We start from the raw sequence: 27,149 nt of genomic DNA, 5'->3' as shown, positions 1-27,149 counted from the left end.
TAAAACCACCAAAATGGCGTCATGGAGCCAAATTTTCCACCTTCGTTCTTTCACATGGCAACGGAAACATATCCTCAGCTCACTCCTTTGCACAATAGAGCAGTATTTCTCGTGAGCGCAGAATCTCTACTAACGTAGTATAGCGGAAAGTCCTTTACTCTCTGGATTTGTGGCTGTTGTCTTGTGCTGCGGCTAATTGGGGCTAACTCCCTTCCATATTGTTTTTGCCATTAGTAGCACGTTGCTTTCTCGCTCAACCTGTTCATCACCGACCTCGCGCGAAGTATTTCGGCTTAACTAGTCGGCAAATTTGTTACGTTTACCGCGTCAATAAGCGATATTCAGATCGAATTCTTGAATAACCAGGGCCCAAAGCATTACTGTATTACTCGTATATCTGTTCTTTGGAAAATCAGGGCTTGGTGGTCTGTGTATTAATGCGTTTTTCTGTCGAGCCAGTAACTCCTAAACAGTTTTGTCGCATAGCATTTCTAGTTCCAGTAGTTTCCGGCTACACCTGGTCACAATGTGCACTTTCCCATCCTTTGCTTATCTGTTGTAGACAACTCCTTTGCTCGCCGATTATCCGGAGAACCTCCTGTAATGGTTCTTTATTTACGTGACCATTACGGCACTCCAACCCCAATTATCGATACCAGTAATATCGTACTACTTTTCTGCGAAGTAACAGACATGTTTTTGTGACAATATTCACATTTGGTTTTATTAATGTGTAGGTACTACGATGTATCGATATATTACAGTGATATGGTTCTTGTGTGTATTCATTTCTGTGAGACCGTTATAATCTTTGACTTACTTGCAACCGTTTAGGCGCGAATACGCACAGAGCAGTCTTTGTTTCACTTTGCAGAAGTTAAGTTGTTATTTCGCTTTGTAAAAGAACAGTCAAGTCTTGTGTTTGGTTAAAGTGGAAATTAAATATATGAAGATTGATGCAAAACAGTTTTCCTGATAATGTGACAATTAAAAAGAACTATATGTGAATTTACAAGAAGTTTAATAAAAATGTGGATCCTGAACACTAAGTCAAAAATTATTTCTACCATACCATTGCTCTGATCTGGGATTGTTTAATCATTAAGAATTTCCTGAAAAACAGATTTGTTAGGTCTTCAAATAATGCTAAAATACATATCTGGACCTTCTAGCAGTCAAAGTGGGATCACCCTAGAATCAACAAGATGAGCCATAACAACTTCGACGAAATCTACTTGGGAATCCATTCAAGATAAGTGCCAAAATTAATGACTTTCTTGCAGTGACTTCATTACTTCCATTCTGACGATACCATCCACAGTCATTAACTTTGTTGTTGCCCGATAAAGCGAACATATGCTGCGTGAGCAACATTATTAATCTGATTTCTAACCTACTTTGCAAGTGGTGGTATTGTTAGACTCCTCATTCCTACCTTATCTGTCCATCTAATTTTCAACTTTCTTCTCTAGGACCGTATCTCAAATGCTTCTATCCTCTTCTTTTCCGGTTTTCCCATAGTCTATGTTTCACTACCATACAGTACTGTGTTTCGAACCAATATTCTCAGAAATTAAGGCCTGCGTTTGATACTAGTAGACTTCTCTTGGCCGGGAATGCCCCTTTTGTCAGTGCTAGTCAGCTTTTTATGTCCTCCTTGCTCCGTCCATCATAGATCATTTTGCTGCCTAGGTAGCAGAATCCCTTAACTTCATGATCACCAATCCTAATGTTAAATTTCTCAGTGTTTTCATTTCTGTTACTTCTCATTACTTTCGTATTTCTTCAATTAACGCTCAGAACACATTCTGTACTCATTAGTGTTCTTTCAACTCAGCAGATCCTGTAATCCTTCTTCGCTTTTGCTAAGGATAGCAACATCTGGTAACGGTGATATTTGAGTAGATAAATAGCATTAATAGCAGCTGCCGGGCGCTGTTTTCTTCTTTGACAATGTCTCAACGATGTTTTTCGGCAAAATAACAGGAAGAAATTTTTTGTTCCGAGTGCCACTAATACTGAGAGACTACGTTTAATCTGTGATAACTCAAGCAAAGAAATGCAGCATAAGGTTTTTAACTAGTAGAGCTGTAGTATCTTGTCAGTTTTGGAACTCCGGACGGAAGCCTTTCTTTGCATAAAGATCGCGCCTTCCGCTAACTCAGGTTTGAAAGATTTTACGTGTAGTTTGGCACCTGGATCAAGTCTAGGGACATGCAGCTGGGTAAACACAAAGGAAGGCACTTAAAACGCGTGTTGTGAAAAATGGCACTTAATTCGTTTCATATGTCCGCTCTTCCTTTGTTAGAGGCCTTTCGCCACATGGTGTTCTTCTCGCCTTAGACGTGAACATTATCATACACTTTGTTTTATTTTCATTTATAGTGAGTCCAGTGTCGACTCCATCTGCTTCCATTATTTCGTGTATTTCTTCGAGGGTCTTTACATCCCTTGCCACAATTGCAGTATCATCTGCGTATGCACCTATCTGATTAGATTTTGTTGTTATTATACTTCTTCTGTTTTTTGCGTCAGACTACTCAGTGATAAGTTCAAAACAATTCGAAACAGACCATCAGCCTGATTTACTTCAGCTGTCCTGCTGCTAGCTGTGCTATCGCGGGCCACCAGCAATCCTTCCTGAAGCACACAAACCTTCCCACCACATAACGGAGGCGTCTTCGATATTGCGGAGTCCCATGGGAGGGTCTTATGACATCTGTGAGTGGAAATGAGAAAAGTACTGGAAAAGTAAGTCAAATACAGGACATTTTCGTCTCCAAATTTTGTGACTAGCCGTAATGCGAAATGAAGCTTCCTGGCAGATTAAAATCATGTGCGGGAACGAGACTCGAACTCGGGACCTCTGCCTTTCACGGGCAAGTGCTCTACCAACTTTTCTTTAAGTTGATCATTTTGTTCGTTATCGTTCTTTTTGCATTTGGTCGGAGCGGACGTCACAAGACTACCGTTCAAATTCGTCGTTTATTTCACTCAGTTTTTTTTATTAAAGAGGGCAGCCAGCTCTTAACGAATGAGCTACCCAAGCACTACTCACGACCCGGCCTCACAGCTTTACTTCCGCCTGTTCCTCGTCTACCACATTTAAAATATGCGACGGGTCGTCAGTCGTACTTGGGTACTTCAATTGGTAGAGCAGTTGCCCGTGAAAGGCAAAAGTCCCGAGTTCGAGTCTCGGGCCGGGACACAGTTTTAATCTGCCAGGAAGTTTCATATCAACGCACACTCCGCAGCAGAGTGAAAATTCCATTCCTTAATTCGAAATTTCCACAGCTGATACGTTGAAAGTGCCATGTAACATGTGACGCAGTTCAGGCTCCTCCCATAGTAAATGCCGAGTAATTTAGAATATTCTGTTTCAATTATGGATTATTTTCTGAAGTATCATTTGTAATTGTGTAGTCAGAGACCCTGTGCAGCACAGGATCGCATGAATTGCTTTTTGTCCACGTGACAATCGATTTGTAGAGAACTAGTTAACAAATTTCAAGAAAATTTTATTTATGTTTTCAAATGTCAAAGTTTTTGCATTAATCTTGATTATAACACTTATATTGAAACAAATTGAACTATCTCAGCTTTCTGAATGTAGTATGGCAGATCACCTACACATAACGAGCACAAGAATGGATCAAATATCGGTGGTACAGTGCACCCTCAGTAATCATTTCCCATTTTAAAGATACCATTTTGTTGCGTACATATCCTAGTTTTCCAGATATGAGACTCTACATTCTTTCAATAAATCGGCACGGATCGAAAAAACAATGTTCTGAATTACCATGAGCGTATCTGCAACTATTTCCATAGTTGTAACTCTGTTGGTAAAGGAAAACACGAAAAATCTGAGTTCTTCAAGATGACGACCTTTCTCAGACACTTCAAACCGGAAAATTATGCGGCCAAGGTCGTCAACTCGGTTGCTTTCTCCCCACAGCTCTGCGAGCAAGGAAGTTTTACCGCGTGTAAAGAAAATTACGGAGTGAAATATTATCGTAAGGTAGCCTTGAATTCTTACTGTCGCGTGTGGACATATCGCAGTATATCGCCACGAGAGCTCTGTAAAGAAGAGAAACCGGTTTAGTCGAGTACGTAACCACCGTATTAGCTGACACGTGCGTAATGTTTCTGTAGTTTCACACAGAACGACTCGTCTCAAGAGGACACAGACTTGTTGGCACAGGTTGTGAGTGCCACTGGTATCAACAGTGAGTGGTTAATGTCTGGATACTCTTCAGCTGTTCACACTTGTTTGGAACACGTATTTCGCATCCACTGCTATATCTCAGTTGCGCACGGTCGTAAGTAAGAATTTAATATACCACGACTCGTTTGTGTATAGATAGTACCGCTTAGTAGGGTCTACACCCAACAAAGCGTGCACACAATAAAAGTCAGTTCTGAAACTGAAGATTTCTGTCTCCTTTGGCATTCGTACGAGACAATGATAGTGGCAACTATTTATTTACAGCTCGTACAAAATAGGTACGTGTTTCAAAGTTTTACTGACCTTCAAAGTAGTCACCAGCATTGTGTATAACCCGTTGCCAGCGATGTGGAAATCGTAAGACACTCTTAGCAGTGACAGTTGTGTTGACAGTTCGGGCGACGCGGCCTATAGCCCGACGAATTTGTAGCAGTTCTGAAGCGAATGCCGTGAAGTGTTTCCTTCAGTTTAGAAGTCGAGTTGAACTCGCGAGGGCTTACGTCAGGGGAGTGCAGTAGGTGGTATAGCACTTGGCAGCTCCATCAGTCAAACAAATCAGTAACAGCTTCACTGTACGTGCTTGAGCATTGTCCTGCAAAATGATGGTCACATCCTGCAGAAAGTTTCATCACTTCCGTCTGTAAGCTGGTCGTAGGTTCCGTTCCAAAAATGAACAGCATAGAGACAGAAGTGATGACACTTTATGCAGGACGCATTTTCCTATATTGCAGCAATATTTTCATTCCTACGTAACAAAATCAGTCAACTTTCCCTATACTCTGGTTTGCATATTCTAGCCTTTGTGTTTGCGTACTACTTTCCCCCACTACTACTCCTTCTAGCGCCATGTTAACCATTCTCTTGACTGCTGTCGTGTTTATCCCATTAACCTGTCCCTTCTTCTCGTAATGACCTTAAACGTGTTTCACAATGCTTTTTAGTACTAGTTCATTTCCTACTTTTCCTATTTGGTTCAAATGGCTGTGAGCACTATGGGACTTAACTTCTGTGGTCATCAGTCCCCTAGAACTTAGAACTCTTAAACCTAACTTACCTAAGGACATCACACACATCCATGCCCGAGGCAGGATTCGAACCTGCGACCGTAGCGGTCACGCGGTTCCAAACTGAAGCGCCTAGAACCGCACGGCCACACCGGCCGGCTGTAAACTGTTTGGAGAGATATTCTGCCTGATGCAAGACGCCGTTTTACAGAATTTTATCACCCTGACATGTACCATATGTTGTAATAAAATGACAGGAAACGTCACATTGGTGGATAAAGAATTACTGTAACATTCGTAATATGAAAGCATGTCCTTACAAGGTAACGAAATAATGAGAATCCATCAAAAACGCATTGGTATTAGTACAACTTATTATAATTAGATGTCAGTTAATAACTACGAGTAATGGTTCCAGGAGATGGTAAGGTGCAAAGTGTGATCGTAAATCGTCAATGGTCGGTGTAGCGTTACGAGGATGGATGTACGTTAGTAACGTAACAAATATTGTTTAGCTGGTACGCGTCCCACTAGGTCCAAACTTTTTTTAACTAACTTCCGTGTTTTCTGATAGGTTCTGATACGTTCAAATGTGTGTGAAACCTTATGGGACTTAACTGCTAAGGTCATCAGTCCCTAAGCTTACACACTACTTAACCTAAATTATCCTAAGGACGAACACACACACACATGCCAGAGGGAGGACTCGAACCTCCGCCGGGACCATCCGCACAGTCCATGACTGCAGCGCCTTAGACCGCTCGGCTAATCTCGCGCGGCTTGAGGAGTCAGTTTGTTTGGTTGGCTTTATCTATAAGACAACATGCACTACTTGCGGTAAAGTATTTTTTATTTTCGTATTTCAAGTTCTGTATTTCACATGTCGTAAGATTCTGCTACTAAATAGGAGCAGTGATCAAGTTAGAAAGACGTTAGGGTTTTACTGAACAGTGAGAACGACGAAATAATTGTAATCCTATGTGGAGAACTACCGGTATTGCAAATTTGTGTCGCACTATTTGTAATGGAACTTTTGCAAGTTAATGTCCTAATCTACTGGACATGATGCTTTCCTTTTTGCCTTATACCACTTTGATGAATAAATGATGACTAACTGACAACCTCAGCCTGTCGGCAGCTGAGGTTGTCAGTTAGTCATCATTTATTCCAGGGAAAAACTGCACGGTCATCAACAGCAACTGTTCTTTCGAGAACAAGTTACTGTCTTCGTATATATAGTTAAAGGCTACCCAGCCATTGACCTTCGTCTGCGCGAATGCGCACAGGTTGCCCAAACTCTTACGGAAATCGCCAAAGAGTGCGCGAGTAATGAGTGGATGGGCAAATGTCTATAAGGTACAATACATATGTAGAATTGTGGGCAGTTGGGAATGTGGGTCTCACGGGAAGCGTGCAAGGGATAAGTCCCTGCAGTCGCGCTGTTCATCTCTGTCCTCGGTGGCTCAGATGGACAGAGCGTCTGCTACGAAAGCAGGAGATCCCGGGTTCGAGTCCCGGTCGGGGCACACATTTTCAGCTGTCCACATTGAGGTATAACAATAACATCTGTCGGCAGCTGAGGTTGTGAGTTAGTCATCATTTATTCCAGGGAAAAGCTGCACGGTCATCAACAGTAACTGTTCTTTCGAGAACAAGTTACTGTCTTCGTATATATACTTTCAAAAATATTGAAATTTTTGTTTATGTATACTACAGCCAGAACAACATGACAAGTACGTGGGCAAGGGAGGAAATGTGCGTAGGAATTTTAAGACCGTCCAGTTACAGCTGACCGTTCTTTGTACCACGTTAATGCACACGTACGCTACGCACAAGTCGCATCGTTCTGAGCGTTTAGCAGCACGTTGAAGTCGGCACGCTCATCGTTGTCGTTCGAAAGCACGTTCGCTCTTGGACGGCTACAGACAAACACAGCAGCCAGCACTGCGCAGCGCCACGCCGATGTGACCCCTGTCTGAAAGTGGTGACCCGCCGGAAACATCCGTCAGGCCGTCACGTAAACATCCTACAAAGTGCTGGGCGACCCCGGCGGTCGGGTTATCTGACACGCGCCACACACGCGACTCGGTGTCGGCATTCGCATGTGTGCCACAAGTCCGGGTCAAAGCGGCTGTCCGCACAAACTGGAAACCGCCGGCAGCAGATAGTGCGTGAGCCAATGTCAACACGGGCTCCGTAAGCGGGAGTCTGACAGAAAAAGGAACCCTCATTGTCTAGTACGTCGTAAGACGCAGCATTAGGTGAGTCACAGTCTTTATCTTTATCTCTGAAAGCGTATTGCACTCTCTAGTAGCTTATTCAAGGTCAGCGCGGTATGAACTGTACTGTCAGGAGTATTATTCAAAGTATCGCGGTGTAAAAGGACAGTGCGTTGGCGAAGCCGTCATTTGCACTCAGGTGCTTCATCTTACGTCATTATGACCGCACGGGGAGAATTAGCATCCTTTGAACGCGAAATGGTTGTTGGAGCTAGATTCACAGGACATTCCAATACGGAAATCGTTAGGGAATTCAATATTCCGAGATCCACAGTGTCAAGAGCGTGCCGAGAATATGAAATTTCAGGCATTGCCTCTCACCATGGACAATGCAGAGGCTCCCGGCCTTCAGTTAACGAAAGAGAGCAGCGGGGTTTGTGTCAAGTTTTTAGCGCTAACAGACAAGCAACTCTGCGTCAAATGACCACAGAAATCAATCTGGACGTACGATGAACGAATCCGTCAAAACAGTGCGGCGAAATTCGGCGTTAATGGACTATGGCAGTGGAAGACCGACGCGAATCCCTTTGCTAACAGAGCGACATTACGTGCAGCGCCTCTTCTAGGCTAGTGACCATGTCGGTTGGACCCTAGACGACTGGAAAACCGTGGCCTGGTCAAATGAGACCCGATTTCAGCTGGTAAGGACTGATGGTAGGGTACGAGTGTGATGCAGACATTATGAAGCCATGGACACTGGCTGCTGGTGGCACCATAACGGTTTCGGCTGCGTTTGCATGGAATGGACTGGGTCATCTGGACGTTCGCCAACTTGGAGACCATTTTCAACCATTCATGGACGTCATGACACGTCGAGCTGTTGCGGAACGCCGGGCAAGAGGAGATCGACGCGATATTAGGGTGCATCCCACGACGTTTGTCATATGTGCTTACAGAGGGTGATTCAGACAACTGGCGACGCTATGAAATACCACGCACAAGCTTTTCATAGTGCAAATACACTACTGGCCATTAAAATTGCACAACCAAGAAGAAATGCAGATGATAAACGAGTATTCATTGGACGATTATATTATACTAGAACTGACAAGTAATTACATTTTCACGCAATTTGGGTACATAGATACAGAGAAATCAGTACCCAGAACAACCACCTCTGGCCGTAATAACGGCCTTGATACGCCTGGGCATTGAGTCAAACAGAGCTTGGATGGCGTGTGCAGGTACAGCTGCCCACGCAGCTTCAACACGATACTACAGTTCATCAAGACTACTGACTGGCGTATTGTGACGAGCCAGTTCCTAGGCCACCATTGACCAGATGTTTTCAATTGGTGGGAGATCTCGAGCATGTGCTGGCCAGGGCAGCAGTCGAACATTTTCTGTATCCAGAAAGGCCCGTGCAGGACCTGCAACATGCAGTCGTGCATTATCCTGCTGAAATGTAGGGTTTCGCAGGGATCGAATGAAGGGTAGAGCCACAGGTCGTAACACATCTGAAATCTAGCGTCCACTCTTCAAAGTGGCGTCAATGCGAACAAGAGGTAACCAAGACGTGTAACCAATGGCACATCATACCATCAGGCCGGCTGATACGCCAGTATGGCGATGACGAATTCACGCTTCTAATGTGCGTTCACCGCGATGTCGCCAAACACAGATGCGACCATCATGATGCTGTCAACAGAACCTGGATTCATCTGAAAAAATGACGTTTTGCCATTCGTGCACCCAGGTTCGTCGTTGAGAACACCATGGCTGGCGCTCCTGTCTGTGATGCAGCGTCAAGGGTAACCGCAGCCATGGTCTCCGAGCTGATAGTCCATGCTACTGCAAACGTCGTCGAACTATTCGTTTAGATGTTTGTTGTCTTGCAAATGTCCCCATCTGTTGACTCAGGTATCGAGACGTGGCTGCACGATCCGTTACAGCCATGCGGATCAGATGCCTCTCATCTCGACTGCTAGTGATAGGAGGCCGTTGGGATCCAGCACGGCGTTCCGTATTACCCTCCTGAACCCACCGATTCCATATTCTGCTACCAGTCATTGGATCTCGACCAACGAGAGCAGCAATGTCGCGATACGATAAACCGCAATCGCGATAGGCTACAAACCGACTTTATCAAAGTCGGAAAAGTGACGGTACGCGTTTCTCCTCCTTACGCGAGGCATCACAACAACGTTTTACCAGGCAACGCCGGTGAACTGCTGTTGGTGTACGAGAAATCGGTTGGAAACTTTCCTCATGTCAGCACGTTGTAGGTGTCGTCACCGGTGCCAACCTTGTGTGAATGCTCTGAAAAGCTAATCATTTGCATATCAAAGCATCTTCTTCCTGTCGGTTAAATTTCGCGTCTGTAGCACGTCGTCTTCGTGGTGTAGCAATTTTAATGGCCAGTAGTGTATTAGTCTCACAGAAGAAATGAACAGGACCTTTTGTAGGAAGTGTTCAATTGGTTCAAATGGCTCTGAGCACTATGCGACTTAGCTTCTGAGGTCATCAGTCGCCTAGAACTTAGAACTAATTAACCTAACTAACCTAAGGACATTACACACATCCATGCTCGAGGCAAGATTCGAACCTGCGACCGTAGCAGTCGCTCGGTTCCAGACTGTAGCGCCCAGAACCGCACGGCCACTCCGGTCGGCGTAGGAGGTGTAATATAGTTAAATTTTGTACTGTTATACGTTTCCGCTAGAGGTCGTAATTTTCGAATTATTCAAGAAAACCTATAAAAGTGACCTTTACATATGTTTTACTCGATTAATGCGAATACCGTGGCTTCCAGCAAAAACACATCCCGGCACACAATTTAACTAAATTAAACTTCCTACAATAAGGTTCTGTTCATTTTTTCTATAAGACTAACAATTTATGCACAGTGAGCAAGAGACTACGAAAACTTGTACCTGGTTTTTTAATGCACTGCAGGTTGCATGAAACACAGTGATAGGGACATCTGAATCACCCTGTATATATAAAGTAAAATTTGGTGGCCACCTCATCAACACCAGTGCCACCTGTAGGTTAAAATTTACATCTCTGTAAATCTTTTCAACTTAGTTGCAAATATCTTACGATGGCAGTAGCTGAAACGCTGTAATAATAAAGACATTTTTATAAGCAATCTAGATCGCGGACTCAAACAAGGAATTCATTTCTTACGTTAACATTTCGGGCTAGCTTCGCTGCACTTCCTATTTATTTCATTTGTATGTGACTTATACTGCCATATTGCTGTCTTTTCCTGAGCATATTTGTACTTTCTTCTACGGTCGATCAGTTCAAGCATTTCTTCTCTTATCCATGATTTATTCGCAGTTATCTTTCTTGTATGTACATTTGTCTGCCCAACTTTCATGATTGCTCTTTTTAGAGATGCACATTCCTCTTCAATTTATCTGCCGCCTGTGGTATTCATTATCGCAGTACCACAGCCTCAGATTACTTCAAAGGCACTTCGTCCTTCCTCAGGACTTCAGTATCGCATTTCTTTCCATGTTGGTTCTTCCTGGAGATTCTATTCGACCTACTTTTCGTCGTTACTAACTTGTGGTCTCATTTTATATCTTCCTCTGGGTACTCCTTACAATCCAGTATCTGATTTCTGAACTCTGTCTCATCATGATATAATCTCGTGTCTCCAAACCTTTTCTAAGTGTATCTCCTCCTCTTACAACTCTTGAGCAGTGTATTTTGCATTAGTAGCTGATTTATTGTACAACTTTTTCCTCTTGCAACGGCGCGGCTTATGTTGTTCGTCCTACAGCAAATTCACCTTGCGGTGATCTTCTTCTGCAGCTCGAATGCACGCCTATCCGGTTAAAAAAAAAAAAAACGAATAATGTTTCCCTGCTCGAAAAGCTGTAGTGTAACCTGTAGCATTATACGAGTCCAACGGTTGCAACAAATGTTTTTTAGTATCATACCAGCTGAGCTGTTAAAGGATATAAAGTTTGCGACAGAAAACTTCAGTATATTGTGCCTTGCTTGACACAAAAACGCCGGCAATTTCCTGTTAATCTTAAGTTACAATTTCGGCACTCACCTGTAATTACAGTTACTCACAATTTCTAGCTTATGGTATTTAAGCAAACCAGTTACCAAAACGGATTGTCTGTGACAGAATTCTCTATCTGATATTATCCAAACCGAGCTCTTTGAACGTTGAGCTCTCGGTTCCGGTTCCACAATACGCCATGTGGATTTCAGGTAAGTCAAAAGTCACAGTTTACGTATATAATCCGGAAATTCGAGAGCTCGTCTTTCTCACACATTCGCGTTTATCTTGTGACACTCCAAGGTCGAGGGTTCGTCATTATTCTGTAAAATTATTACATCTACTCAGAGCTCCTTATACAACCTTCCGTACATGATGATGGCTGAGTTCCGAACTGTCCTTACGACTTTCAAAAGCAAATCTCTTAGTCCACAAAATACGCGCGAACGTACTGTCCGATAATTGGCTGATACAAATGATAGCCAATCCGATATTAGCATTCAACTGTACAAATCCGCGTCTTATATACACTCCTGGAAATGGAAAAAAGAACACATTGACACCGGTGTGTCAGACCCACCATACTTGCTCCGGACACTGCGAGAGGGCTGTACAAGCAATGATCACACGCACGGCACAGCGGACACACCAGGAACCGCGGTGTTGGCCGTCGAATGGCGCTAGCTGCGCAGCATTTGTGCACCGCCGCCGTCAGTGTCAGCCAGTTTACCGTGGCATACGGAGCTCCATCGCAGTCTTTAACACGGTAGCATGCCGCGACAGCGTGGACGTGAACCGTATGTGCAGTTGACGGACTTTGACCGAGGGCGTATAGTGGGCATGCGGGAGGCCGGGTGGACGTACCGCCGAATTGCTCAACACGTGGGGCGTGAGGTCTCCACAGTACATCGATGTTGTCGCCAGTGGTCGGCGGAAGGTGCACGTGCCCGTCGACCTGGGACCGGACCGCAGCGACGCACGGATGCACGCCAAGACCGTAGGATCCTACGCAGTGCCGTAGGGGACCGCACCGCCACTTCCCAGCAAATTAGGGACACTGTTGCTCCTGGGGTATCGGCGAGGACCATTCGCAACCGTCTCCATGAAGCTGGGCTACGGTCCCGCACACCGTTAGGCCGTCTTCCGCTCACGCCCCAACATCGTGCAGCCCGCCTCCAGTGGTGTCGCGACAGGCGTGAATGGAGGGACGAATGGAGACGTGTCGTCTTCAGCGATGAGAGTCGCTTCTGCCTTGGTGCCAATGATGGTCGTATGCGTGTTTGGCGCCGTGCAGGTGAGCGCCACAATCAGGACTGCATACGACCGAGGCATACAGGGCCAACACCCGGCATCATGGTGTGGGGAGCGATCTCCTACATTGGCCGTACACCACTGGCGATCGTCGAGGGGACACTGAATAGTGCATGGTACATCCAAACCGTCATCGAACCCATCGTTCTACCATTCCTAGACCGGCAAGGGAACTTGCTGTTCCAACAGGACAATGCACGTCCGCATGTATCCCGTGCCACCCAACGTGCTCTAGAAGGTGTAAGTCAACTACCCTGGCCAGCAAGATCTCCGGATCTGTCCCCCATTGAGCATGTTTGGGACTGGATGAAGCGTCGTCTCACGCGGTCTGCACGTCCAGCACGAACGCTGGTCCAACTGAGGCGCCAGGTGGAAATGGCATGGCAAGCCGTTCCACAGGACTACATCCAGCATCTCTACGATCGTCTCCATGGGAGAATAGCAGCCTGCATTGCTGCGAAAGGTGGATATACACTGTACTAGTGCCGACATTGTGCATGCTCTGTTGCCTGTGTCTATGTGACTGTGGTTCTGTCAGTGTGATCATGTGATGTATCTGACCCCAGGAATGTGTCAATAAAGTTTCCCCTTCCTGGGACAATGAATTCACGGTGTTCTTATTTCAATTTCCAGGAGTGTATTTGACCAATCACAGCCTAACAGCTTTTACGAACAATTTATTAAACGAAAAATAATTTTCAAGTCCAGAAATATCAAAATACCCGCTTTTTAAAGAACTGAATTATTGAAAAATGTTTCTTGTTTTCCTAGTCTCATAAACTGGCTAGTCACACTTTACAGATTTCTGCTGAATATGATTCATTCTCTCTGTACTAGATTTGGCCACTGTTTCTATGTTTCGATACAGTGTATCGATACGTGGAACTGTGTCAGTGTTTCGGAACGGCTGTGGTTCCCTGTTTCGAAACAGTGGTGTTTCATTCCGGTTCTGTCTCGGATAACCGGACCAGATTCGACCTCGAGCCAGACACAGAAACTGTATCGTTGTTTCAAAATAAGGCTGTTTCAGTCTACCTGTGCTTGGAACGGACTAATTGTATCGAAACAGTGATGTGTCATTCCGCTCTGTGTCGCACGAGATTCCGGCTCGGCACAGGTACTCAGAGACAACATACCACTTCATGAAACACTTTCAAGAGTGTCGAAATCTTTTTGACAAGGAATAGCATGAAGCTTAAGATATCCGAAAATAAAGCTTCGTTTCTAGCTGACTGTCTTATTCCGAAATGGCGTAACATCTGCTTTATAAACACTAACCAAACAATAAAACAACGCATACCATTCACATTCAAAATAATAAATATGTGAAAAAAAATGGCTCTGAGCACTATGGGACTCAACTGCTGAGGTCATTAGTCCCCTAGAACTTAGAACTAGTTAAACCTAACTAACCTAAGGACATCACAAACATCCATGCCCGAGGCAGGATTCGAACCTGCGACCGTAGCGGTCTTGCGGTTCCAGACTGCAGCGCCTTTAACCGCACGGCCACTTCGGTCGGCTAAATATGTGAAAATCATTCAGTTAAATTACACTTTTTTTTAACATACGCTTCTCTGTTCATGTACAGTAATCATATTAAGAAACGCAAGTAAGCCTACAACATTTTGAATAAAAAAAGGCGTAGAGTGACAGTTATTAGACATATACATAAATTTTATGTAGGTATAATTGCAAGCAATCTGTTTGACATATCACTGATGGTGTAATGGTGAACGGGAAGGGCTGGGAAGTATGGTGAATTTATAGTAAAGGGTATATTTTGTTATTTATTCGAATTATTTGGCGTTATTTGTGAATCTATAGTCACTGTGCCTGTTATCCACAATGATTCCCTTTGTGTGCATGGAAATTAGCAGGATGGGTATGTTACCCATACTAACGGAATGTGGCAATACCAGTAGCATATCTGTTGTTTTTGCAGTTTGCTCCCACCTCCAATTCCGTTCGTGGTGGTTCTTCTGTCTTCAACTATGGCTGTCCTCAGCCAATTGAAAAATATGAAAGTCACACGACACGAAAGCAGCGCATTTGCTGCAGGAAATACGAACTGCCAAGACGCCTAAGTGATAGTTTCATACTTTCTGCGACATAATAGCGCTCTCGCACGTCATTTCTGTTTATATGGACATACTTATACAGTAGACATTCAAGATGATAAAATGTGTAGGTTTATTAGATTACAAAACACAAACTGTTTCACTGTTTCGAAACAGCGTATCGAAACATTACATTGTACTATTTCATTTGTTTCGAAACAGTTACGTGTTTCAGTTTGCCCATCTCTACTCTGCACAGCTGCAGTTCTCACGCTAACGTACACTCAGTTAATAGACATAACGATAATCATTTATTAAATACTTCGCATTCACACCATCATTCGCACTAATAATTAAACCTATGAAATTAATGATATTTAACAGAAGGCGTAATATTCACTAAAGATACAGTTTTGTTTCCAAAATATGTTGTTTTAACGAAGTCTGATTTCATAAAACGTAAGATGCTGACACCTATCGGCCACAGTCGCAACTACTTGCAGCTGTAGCAGGATCAGAGCGCACATCTGTCATGCAGCAGCCTTGACTCATTGTCGGTTTCTGCCTGCTCGCTACCGTCTGACTTAACCCATGTGCGATACATGGCGCTACGCCTCGCTCTCACATTCTCACCAACGAGCTAAAATTCTCCCGATCCATTGTCCTAATTCCTACCCCTCTCACAGCACTCCAATCACCCACATTCCTTTGCCTACTGAGTTGCCCATTCAATGCCCTCACATTCACTATATATTCATCTTCTGCTTGTGACGTCGGCATGTATAACTGAATTATTGTTGTCGACATTAATTACTATCGATTCTGATAGGAACAATCTTACAACCAAATTGTTCAAAGTAATTCTCAATTCACTCTTTGTTCTACCGTCCTGTTCATGACGAATCCTATTCCCGTTATACGATTTTCTGCTAGTGTCGATATTGCCCTATATTTGTCTGACCAGAAATCCTTAAGTTCTTTCCTTTGCATTTCATTGATTCCCGCTATATCAAACTGACCCTTCGAATTATCCTTTACAGACTTTATAGCTTCCCTACCACGTTCATGTTTCAGACATTCCGACTTGGGAAATGTTGTTCTTTCGTTGATTAATCAATCTTTCTCTCATGTTTACCTCCCTCTTGTCAGTACCCTCCCGGAGTTCCGAATAGGGGACTATCCCAGAATCTTTTGCAAACGAAAAGGTCTGTCCTGTTTGTTCTTCCCTCTCGTGTTTTAGGCGAATTTGGCCAGTTAGCTTTAAAAAAAAAAGCGGCTGTCCAAACCCTAATCAACAACGTACCACATGTAAACTACATGTATCGAGATGCGGCAGTCAAATAGCAGTGCGTGTATCTAATGACCTTCCCTTTCGGTTCTTCATCTTCGGAGTTCAATTGCACCTTCCCCACCTGTAAAACTTACCTGATCTTACCTGCAGGACAGTTACCTGCATGTTGCGCTCCAACATATGAATTCTGAGAACTATTATGCTACGAAAATAAAATTATGGAGAAGTTGTTACATCTGTAAATCAATCGCAGACAGATCTGGTAATATCTTAATATATAGTGGAGGCCCAGTGCCCTCCAGTTTTGTTCTGATACATTCGTTACAGCAGTTGCACAAAGCTACAAATGTTTGGATCAGAATTCATAGTGCTACCGGGAACGTAACGTTTGACTCTAGCTCCAACAGTACCGATATGCAACAGAAAGTTCCTTGCACCGGAATGCATTATACTAATCTGCCACAGTTCTACTATGCTTTGTAACCTATACCTGTTACGCGGGTGTTGCTACCACATGGCCAGGATGGTTTAGGAAATGCTCGCCCTTTCTCAACAAACACAAGGTAAGAGATTCCTCTCCCTGTCGCAACCAAATGGTCATCAGCGACTATGCAGTCTTAACACCGAGGCCGTAAACATAGCAGAGACCCCCGACTTACCTAGGCGGACTGCAGTAATGTTGTCGCGACTGAAATAAGCTTTGCGCATTGTCTGACGTCGTCTAAGTGTTTGAACGTATGACAAATCAAAAATACTTATAATCACTAAGCACACTCACTTCCTACGAGACTAGATGTGCAAACACGTTACATTGTAATATGTGCAAAGGCAAAGGGTATTTGGCCGTAATTGTGGAGTCGCCTCTTGCAACACGTCCTCTCGCTTTCGGCTCCAACCACGTTTTCCTGAACAATGGCGTGTCCTCTGCACTGCTGATCGACTGGGGCGACGATGACGCCAAACCATTGCCTTCAAGAATTGTTAATGTATTTGATATTAGAAAGCTTACCTCGATAGCTCCAAGATATCTCCTTGCAGAATGATATCTGCCAAACTTTTACCTGTCTCCTAACTATTACAATTCGTAACTTTTTCCGCTGTCATTTTATTGTATTTTGTACCTTTTCGGAAAGAGGTGGTGTTCGTTGGTGCAAATTATGCAGTATCTTTACTTGGCACACATCTCCCATCCATCAGTCAGCCTTCGAAGCTTTCCCGATGTTATGGCTTCACTTGTATCCCAATGACTTGCGTTTCTTCGGCCAGCAACGACCATTCTGCGACGTAGTGGATCCCGCTCGCTTACGGCACTTATGAATTTAGATCAACCAGCTAAATTCAGACTTGAATACCTTGCGATTCGCTATTCGGAGCACGTAGCAGTTTTCATCACAACTATTCTAATAAAACTCTCTATACAGCTAGATATGCTTATACTTGCTCTTCTCTTTATTTCATTATTTTAATTTATCTAGTTATAGATGAGGAGTATAATGTGTATGGACAGAGGGCAGACATACCAATTCATGTGTCAGATCGTTATGAAACTTTTTCAGTCAGGCCATTTGTCCTGCAGATACATGTTATGTGTCTTCAATGCAGTGTTTCCATTTCCTTCTGCAGCCTCATGTTGATCTTAGCTGATTTCTTCGCTTTTATGGCCGGTTTCCCACTCCAAGGGCAAGAGAGTTTCCTGAAACTGTGCACCCTCTTTTGACAAAACCATGCAGAACGAGGGTGATCTTTGGCAGCTAATGCTGATGATTTTTATTCAGAATGTAAGCAGTAGCTGGGATCGAACTCGGGATCCAAGGCGATTTGGTGGCTAGTCAAAAACGTTACCCTAGACAATTGTGACCATTAATAATCGCTTGAAATAAAATTTTCTCTGTTTACACTTGGAACAGTAGACATCATGTGGTTACTAATTTACTGTGTTTTCTTCTCCAAGTTGTATTTCCCTGGTGTTCTAAGCTCTTGCACTGCCAATGATTATATTCCGCGACTACTGCTGCCTCCACGAAAGAGCTTCTTTTACTTTAATTTCCTGTTAAAAGTTGCCGTGGACATCTCGGAAAACTCACTGACGTTCAGGCAGCTTTCTGTGGGCAATGAAACTCTTCCCAAACTCACCTACATTTGGGGTGAGTGTCTCATCTCCCGGCTTTCCCCTCCCCCTCCCTCCCTGAGTTACTGATGAATAGCTAAGGCTTTTACCGCCAAAGCAGCCCAGAAGCATCCTTGGTACTGAGACAACACGACGGCGCTCGTATCGGACTGCCGGGAGAGCGAAGTGCGTTTCCCCCACCCCCGGCTCCAGTACACAAACATTGGATATCTGAACAGAACCAGTACTATATCAACTTCTTTGACAATCATGTCTCCATTAACAGTGTCACTCGCTTTCCGTCCATGAGACAATGCAGTGACGTGTAAAATTTAACTCAAGAGGTGGGCGCACGTTAGTTCGATCATATATTGTGCCACGGCAATTTTTCTCTCATTGCCGGTCTATTACTGGTGACTACAATATCATTCACCATCAGGACTCGAGCCCGCTACTTCCAAATCGTAATCACTCCACTGCATCTTTGTGACCATTGCTACGCATAACCATCCAGTTGCTACTGTAGAAGAAATTAACAAGCAACCATAAATCAAGACGTACTAAAAAGGTGAAATGACAAGCGTAATACAAGAAGTTGGTTTCATTATCAGCAGCATTGCTGTGATCCGGATTTCTCTCTCTATAGTCCTTTCTGAACTGTTCGTTGGGTATTTCACTTACTGCATTTCATCAAAGTTTTCCCTCAAAAAGTTTCCCACTTAAATATTACACCCTCTCCCGTTTAATTCCTGCTGCCGTTTTCCTATCAGTCTTGTAACTTTTAATACCTACTTTCATCTATGCAAATCATTTCAGTCAGAGAAATTATTTTAAAAATTGATTACTTTATGTTTTATATTTATGTTTTCCCGTTTTAAAATTTCGTAGTTTATATTCTCACGGGGTGAAGCTTTTCCCATATAGATTCGCCACTCAATCAACAAGGGCTCAGATGTATTTATTGGTGTTATACGAGCTATAGGCCACAAGAGGAACAATGGATGAGTAACATTGTCGACAGCTGCTAATCTATAATGATCCTCAGCAAACTTTGGAATGAAATAAAGATCATAAACTGAAAATGCAACATATGACTGGAGATGCTGTTGAGAGCGTTCCTCATCAGTCAATATGACTTTTTTAGCTACTTATGAATCAATTGTTATCAATAATCCGAAGAGCCTGTTCGTCTGATGGATGTCGTATTTCGTCAGAACACAATCAAAAGATATCAGCAGATGATTAATGGGATTGAAATATAATTCGGTGTAGCTTACATTGAAGAGATAAACAACGTTTCTTTGGAAGAGTTGCTTCCGTACGTTAGAAAGAGAAATTTTCGCTTCAGTCACAAAAATTGTTTAATATGGCGTAAGATGTACACCATTATTAATAGTCTTATGGAAATATTTCGTTTCTCATCTTCGATGTACCGGGTGATCAAAAAGTCAGTATGAATTTGAAAACTGAATAAATCATGGAATAATGTAGATAGAGAGATACAAATTGACACACATGCTCGGAATGACGTGGGGTTTTGTTAGAACCAAAAAAAATACAAAGTTCAAAAAATGTCCGACAGATGACGCTTCATCTGATCAGAATTGCAATAATTAGCATAACAAAGTAAGACAAAGCAAAGATGATGCTCTTTACAGGAAATTCTCAATATGTCCACCATCATTCCTCAACAATAGCTGTAGTCGAGGAATAATGTTGTGAACAGCACTGTAAAGCATGCCCGGAGTTATGGTGAGGCATTGGCGTCGGATGTTGTCTTTCAGCATCCCTAGAGATGTCGGTCGATCACGATGCACTTGCGACTTCAGGTAACCCAAAAGCCAATAATCGCACGGACTGAGGTCTGGGGACCTGGGACGCCAAGCATGACGAAAGTGACGGCTGAGCACACGATCATCACCAAACGACGCGCGCAAGAGATCTTTCACGCGTCTAGCAATACTTTTCTAATAAAACCCCATGTCTTCCCAAGCATGTGTGTCAATTTTTACCTCTCTATATACATTATTCCGTGTTTTATTAAGTTTTCAAATTTATACTGACTTTTTGATCACCAGGTACATAGCATAAGTGAAGTGTCTGCATTTTTAAAAATAAGGTATATAATTAGTTGTAATACAGGCAACAGCTGATATACTGCCTATATTACAACTACACTGGTGTCTAAAATTAAAGCAACAAACAACTACTTCCCCATCTTGTGTCTGATTCACGATATAATCACACAAACTGTCAACAGATGTCCGTACGATCGTGTTCTGCACGGAAGATGGCGTGGTCCACGGACAACCACGCCATCGCTGACGTCAGGGTACCTATCAAACGGGGTTGTGTTTGCCGGCTAGTCTCTCATCCACAGTCGCTTTGTAAAGTCACAGACGTTGCACTGTCGTGCAGAGAAGACACCCAGCAGACTCTCTGCGGTGGAGGGCCATAGGAAGAATGCAAGCACAACTGTCGGTAACTGATGTGACCCGTTGGCTTAATGCGAATCGCGCCGCGCGGGGTAGCCCTGCGGTCTGTGGCGTCATGCCACGGTTCGTGCAGCTCACCCGGTCGGAGGTTCGAATCCTCCCACGGGCAATGGAGTGTGTGTTGTCCTTAGCGTAAGTTAGTTTAAGTAGTGTGCAAGCCTAGGGACCGATGACGTCAGTAGTTTGGTCCCATAGTCGTTACCACAAATTTCAAAATTTTGCGAATCGTTCTGTTGTTTCTCGGATTTGGCGGCAGTTTATAGGGACCGAAACGGTATCCCGAAGACCAGGGCAGGGGCGACCACTTGTGACATCAGAAGAGGCGACCTTTAATTTGCTGTAAGGGTACGGCGGTACGGCCTTAATACTTGCCGGCAGCTGGCATCTGCCCTCGCCGTGTCGAGGCAAACGGCGTACAGACGGCTTCGGCAGAGTGGCCCTTCTTGTCTGAGACCTGCTGTATGTTTATCTCTGACACGTCTTCACAGAAGGGAACGTCTAAAGAAGAGTCGTCAACTTGCCACCTGGACGGTCGAACAGTGGACCAATGTTCTTTTTACAAATGAGTCCTGATTTGGTCTGGAGAGTGGTTCTCGAGGATTCGCATCTGGAGGGAACATGGAACACGATTTCGGGACCCAAACATTGCGGAAAGAGACCGTGATCGAAGAGGACCCCTAACGTTATGGGCAGGAATTATGTTGACCACTCAAACGCCTTTTCATGAAACTGAACGGACGAATCGGCAAGGTTTAACTGCAAGGGGCAGAAATCCATTCCAGTACGATTATGCCATAGGTGGTAAATCATTGGAAGCGGTAACGACCGTAAAATACTTAGGAGTTACTATCCGGAGCGATCTGAAGTGGAATGATCACATAAAACAAATAGTGGGAAAAGCAGGCGCCAGGTTGAGATTCATAGGAAGAATTCTAAGAAAATGTGACTCATCGACGAAAGAAGTAGCTTACAAAACGCTTGTTCGTCCGATTCTTGAGTATTGCTCATCAGTATGGGACCCTTACCAGGTTGGATTAATAGAAGAGATAGACATGATCCAGCGAAAAGCAGCGCGATTCGTCATGGGGACATTTAGTCAGCGCGAGAGCGTTACGGAGATGCTGAACAAGCTCCAGTGGCGGACACTTCAAGAAAGGCGTTACGCAATACGGAGAGGTTTATTATCGAAATTACGAGAGAGCACATTCCGGGAAGAGATGGGCAACATATTACTACCGCCCACATATATCTCGCGTAATGATCACAACGAAAAGATCCGAGAAATTAGAGCAAATACGGAGACTTACAAGCAGTCGTTCTTCCCACGCACAATTCGTGAATGGAACAGGGAAGGGGGGATCAGATAGTGGTACAATAAGTACCCTCCGCCACACACCGTAAGGTGGCTCGCGGAGTATAGATGTAGATGTAGATGTCAGGTGTCGTCACGAGACCTTGGGGCCTCATGTGCTGTTGTTGCGAGGTGCTGTGGACCCAGACTTCGTATTGATGGACGATAATGCTCGACCTCTTAGAGCGTGGGTGGTCAATGTTTTCTTGGGAACGGAAGATGTTGCACACATGACGTAGCCTGCGCGCTCTCCCGATTTGAATTCCATAGAGCATGTCTGGGTTGCACCAAGGAGATGGGTTACATCACATTCAGCATCCACCAACCACACTCCAAGGGTTTCGAGCATCTCTGAAGGAAGAAGGGGCGTTATTGCCTCAACAAGTGATTGATGACATCAGTCACAGCATGCCCCGTTATTATCAGGCCTATATTGATGCCAGAGATGGTCATACCCCATACTGAGCACATTAACCAGTTGCCAGAATGTGTGTGCAAATCCGTTAAGTTGGAAAAAACGAAGAACATCTGTGTTGAACGTTATGTATCTTGCAGTTGTTTACGTTCTGTATTCTTTACATCGTTTCTGCTTTACTATCACCCTTTTATACTGTTTTGTGGAAGAATGAAAGCAAACTTGCAAAATTTCCGTTATTGCTTTAATTTTGGACACCAGTGTAATACAGGCAATGGACAAGTCCTCCAGCGAACCAAGGCCCATGCCGTGGCGGCATTGTTTGTGCTCCTCAATGATACCGTAGGTGCAAGCACATCGGAGGGTATATGTTGAGAAGCCAGGAAAATTTGTGCTCTCTGAAAAATGGGCACGAAAACTTTTCAACAGCTCCATGGGCAATAGTCTGTATGATTGACTGATGTGGTTTTGTAACATCAACCAACATGGCTCTACTGTTCTTGTACTGCAAGAGACTAAAAGGAAGCAGAAACTACAGTCGTTTTTTTTCCCCGAGGACGTGCAGCCCTACTGTGTGATTAAATGATGATGGAATCCTCTTGGGTAAATATTCCGAAGATAAAATAATCCCCTATTCAGGTCTCTGGGTGGGGACAATTCAGGAGCATCTCGCCTTCAGGAAAAATAAAACTGATGTTCAGTGAGTTGGAGCATGGAACGTTAGATCCCTTAATCTGGCAGGCACGTTGGAAAATTTAGAAAGGGACATGGGCAGGTTGATGTTAAAAATAGTGAGGACTACCGAAGTCTGGTGGAAGGATAAACAGGACTTGTCGTCAGTTGATTGTAAATACAAAAATAAAGAGGGGTAATGCAGGAGTAGGTGTAATAATGAATAAAAAATAGGAATTCAGGTAAGCTACTACGAACAGCATAGTGAACTTACTATCGTACGATAGACACGAAGGTAACAACCACACAAGTAGTACAAATTTATATGCCAGCTATCACTGTAGATGATGATGAGATTGAAAGAATGTGTGATGAGATAATTGGTTATGTAAAAGTGAAGAAATTGCAAAACAGTAGGAAATTAAGGAATGGGACCTGGATAAGTTGAAATACCAGGAGATAACTGAAAGTTTTAGAAGGAGCATTAGGCCACGATTGACTGAAACATGGGGAATAAATGCAGTAGAGGTCAAACAGACAGCTTAGATAGATGAAATGATGAAGGCAGCAGAGGATCAAATAAGTAAAAAGACAATTCCTGGCAGAAATCCTTGGATACCACAGTAGAAATTAAATATAAGTGATGTAAGGAGAAAAGATAAAAATATAACAAAGGAAGCAGGTGACAGGGTATACATGCGTCGAAAATTTGAGGTTGACAGGAAGTGCAAAATGGTTACGCAGGAAGGGCCAAACGGCAAATATAAGGATATAAAAGCATTTATAACTAGGGAAACGCAGCCACCTCCAATAGCAACACTAAAGAGCCTTTTAGAGGAACACACAGCAGCTGTATGAATACCGAGTGCTCAGATGGAAAACCAGTGCTAATCAAAGAAGGGAAAAGCCGGCCGCGGTGGCCTCGCGGTTCTAGGCGCGCAGTCCGGAACCGTGCGACTGCTACGGTCGCAGGTTCGAATCCTGCCTCGGGCATGGATGTGTGTGATGTCCTTAGGTTAGTTAGGTTTAAGTAGTTCTAAGTTCTAGGGCACTGATGACCACAGCAGTTGAGTCCCATAGTGCTCAGAGCCATTTGAACCATTTTTTGAAAGAAGGGAAAGATAATAAATGGAAGGAATTTATAGAAGGTGTATATAGGGAAAACAACATTGAGGATAATATCATAAAGATAGAAGAGGGAGTAAGGGAAGATGAGGTAGGAGATATAATATTGCAAGAAGAATCTAGCGCCCTTGAAAGTTGAAACAAGGCGCCTGCAGAACTACTGTCACCCTTGGATCAGACAGCCAGGATAAAACCATTCCACCTGACGTACAAGTTGTATAAGAAAGGCGTAATACCCTTAGACTTCAAGAAGGACGTAATAATTCCAAAGAAATCACGTGCTGACAGGTGTAAATATTACTAAACGATCCGTTTATTGCGTCATGATTACAAGGTACTAATATGAGTTTTTCACGGAAGAATGGGAAAACTAGTAGAAGTTGACATAGGGGAAGATCAGTTTGGATTCCGAAGAAATGTAGGATCACGTGAGGCTACTGCGTAGCTTAGAAGATAGTTTAAGGAAAGGTAAACCTACGTTTATAGCGCCCATAGATTTGGGGAAAGCTTTTGACAATGTTAACTAGAATACCCTCTTTGAAATTGTCGTAGGTGTGGTAAAACGCAGAAAGCGAAAGGTTATGTACAAGATGTACAGAAACCAGGCCGCACTTACAAAAGTCGAGTGGTATGAAAAGAAAGCAGTGGTTGATAAGGGATTGAGACAAGGTTGTAGCCTATCCCAGATGTTATTCAATCTGTACACTGAGAAAACAGTGCGGGAAACCAAAGAAAAATTGAAGAAGGAGTTAACTTTATAGAGAAAAAATAAAAACTTTGAGGTTTACCGTTAACATTGTAATTCTGTCAAAGACGGCAAAGGACTTGGAAGAGCAGCTGTGCGGAATAGGCATTATCTTGAAGGGAGAACACAAGATGAACACCAACAAAAGCAAAACAAGAGCAATGGAATGTAGTCGAATTAAATCAGGCGATCCTGTGAGAATTAGATTAGAAAACGAGACACTAAAAGTAGTGTAACTGAAGACGGATGGAGTAGAGAGGAATTAAACTGTAGACTAACAATGGGAAGCGGAATGAGTTGACGTCGAATATAGTTTTAAGTTTAGGAAATCTCTTCTGGAGGTATCTATCAGGAGTGAAGCTTAGTACTGAAGTGAAACATGGACGAAAAAGAGTTCAGGCGAGAGGAGACTGGAAGATTTTGAAATGTGGTGCTCGGAAGTACGCTGGAGATTAGATTGATAGATCACGTAACCAATGAAGAGGTACTGAATAGAATTGGGAAGGAAAGAAATTTGTGGCACAACTTGACTAAGGATCAATTGATAGGCCGCATTCTAAGATATCAGGGGATGTCCAGTTTACTACTGGATGGATGTGTGTGTCTGGGGGGGGGGGGGTAAATATTGCCGAGAGGGGGGGGGGGGGCGGCCAAGAGATGAACACAGTAAGCAGGTTAGGTTATACGTTGCAGTATTTACCCGGAGATGAAGAGGCTTGTAAAGGATAAAGTAGCGTGGAGAGCTGCATCAAACCAGTAATTGGGTTGGGGACCACAACAACAACATAGGCAACAGTAGCACTAAAATCTTTTTTCGCGTTACTTCCAAATACATTACTTCATTTTCTGCACCGAGTGAGACGGTACAGTGGATAACACACTGGATCCTCTTTTGGGAGGACGGCGTTTAATATCCTCGTCCGTTCGTCCAAGGCCTGGTGTTTCCCTGTGTCACTAAAGACAAATGTCACGATGATCCTATGATAAAGACACGACTGATTGCCCTCCCTGAATCCGAGCTCCTGCTCTGCCTCTCAACGGAGCGTCAATTCCTTATTTTCGTTCTTTCCTTTTCCTCCCTGGAGGTGCTTCCTGTAACGTAAACCACCCACACTTCATCTTCCGTTCCTTAGGGTCCTCCCAAACATCCTGTCGACGTTCCACACATTGTGAATGTTCATTTTTTCCGTGTACTAGTACTTAGAGTCATATCTAGGCTGGTAGATATGCTTAGCCACAGATAAGTCTCAGAATCTTGAATTTCAGTTGGTTTTAGCTCATCAACGCGACCAAGAAAGGAAACGTAATATAATGTACACAGATTCTCAAGAGTTTGCTAATTTTCTGTTACTTCTTAATCTAATTTAGCTAACATAGTGCTTTTTTTTCTTTTCAGGACAAATTCCAGTTTTACAGCCATCCCCGTGATTCGTAGTCATCAAGCGAAATGATCCTCAGGTAATGAAAATCATGCACGGCAGTTTCGTCGCTGGTAAATCGTAATAGAAGAATTTATTCTGTATGTCTTTCCACACTATTTTTGAAGGTTTGCGATCTGGAGCTGCCTGTGAGTTATCCTTGTGAGTTGCCTACAAAACAAATATTTCAACATATTTTATTTTCGTACTCATTTTTCACGATTTACAAAGAACACAAAATACTTTGAAAAGGCAGCAACAAGTCAAATTTGCTCTGATCAATTTCTTTTTTAATTCAAATGCAACGAGCATTTCTTGCCAATTTTGAGGTTCTGTAACTGATTTATATAACGTCAATTATCATTTTCATGAGCTTACATAATGCAGTTCAGTAATTTCATGAAAATGTCGTACACAAACACCATATACCACCTGAAGATGAGCAAGAAATTGTAATCTCCTTGCTGTGCGATGGGAGTAAACTGACCTGTAGCTCTCCGCTCTCACTGTTGTTTAAATAAGGCTGCGTAACTATCATACAAACCTTTTTATTCTTTTCTACCACCAATGAACGTGATTAGACAGAAGGAACTATAATTGACTTCATTTAAATGCTTCTAATTCTAAGTGATAGTGTAGTTTTGACTGTGATTGGGAACATTCATAAACAATGCCCTGATACTA

The 27,149-nt window shown here is 43.4% G+C and overlaps 1 protein-coding gene and 1 non-coding gene across 5 annotated transcripts in view; both read left to right on the top strand.

The window, feature by feature from the left end:
- Positions 1–27,149, top strand: part of LOC126484168 (vesicular glutamate transporter 1-like) — a 132,677-nt gene that overhangs the window by 4,813 nt on the left and 100,715 nt on the right. For 2 of the 4 annotated variants that reach the window (XM_050107573.1, XM_050107571.1), the window contains exons 1-2: positions 7,361–7,493; positions 26,444–26,505. In XM_050107573.1, the coding sequence (XP_049963530.1) occupies positions 26,495–26,505 (11 nt within the window). In that variant the 5' untranslated portion in view covers positions 7,361–7,493; positions 26,444–26,494. Of the gene's footprint in view, positions 1–7,360; positions 7,494–26,443; positions 26,506–27,149 lie in introns of those variants that run through there. The other 2 variants (XM_050107572.1, XM_050107570.1) reach the window with 1 other exon arrangement.
- On the top strand, positions 6,685–6,758 carry Trnas-cga (transfer RNA serine (anticodon CGA)). The gene has a single exon. It is a non-coding gene; the product is annotated as a tRNA-Ser (tRNA).

The sequence above is a fragment of the Schistocerca serialis genome, chromosome 6 (genome assembly GCF_023864345.2).
Source record: "Schistocerca serialis cubense isolate TAMUIC-IGC-003099 chromosome 6, iqSchSeri2.2, whole genome shotgun sequence".
NCBI lineage: Eukaryota > Metazoa > Arthropoda > Insecta > Orthoptera > Acrididae > Schistocerca > Schistocerca serialis.
This window is presented reverse-complemented; position numbering and strand designations above follow the sequence as displayed.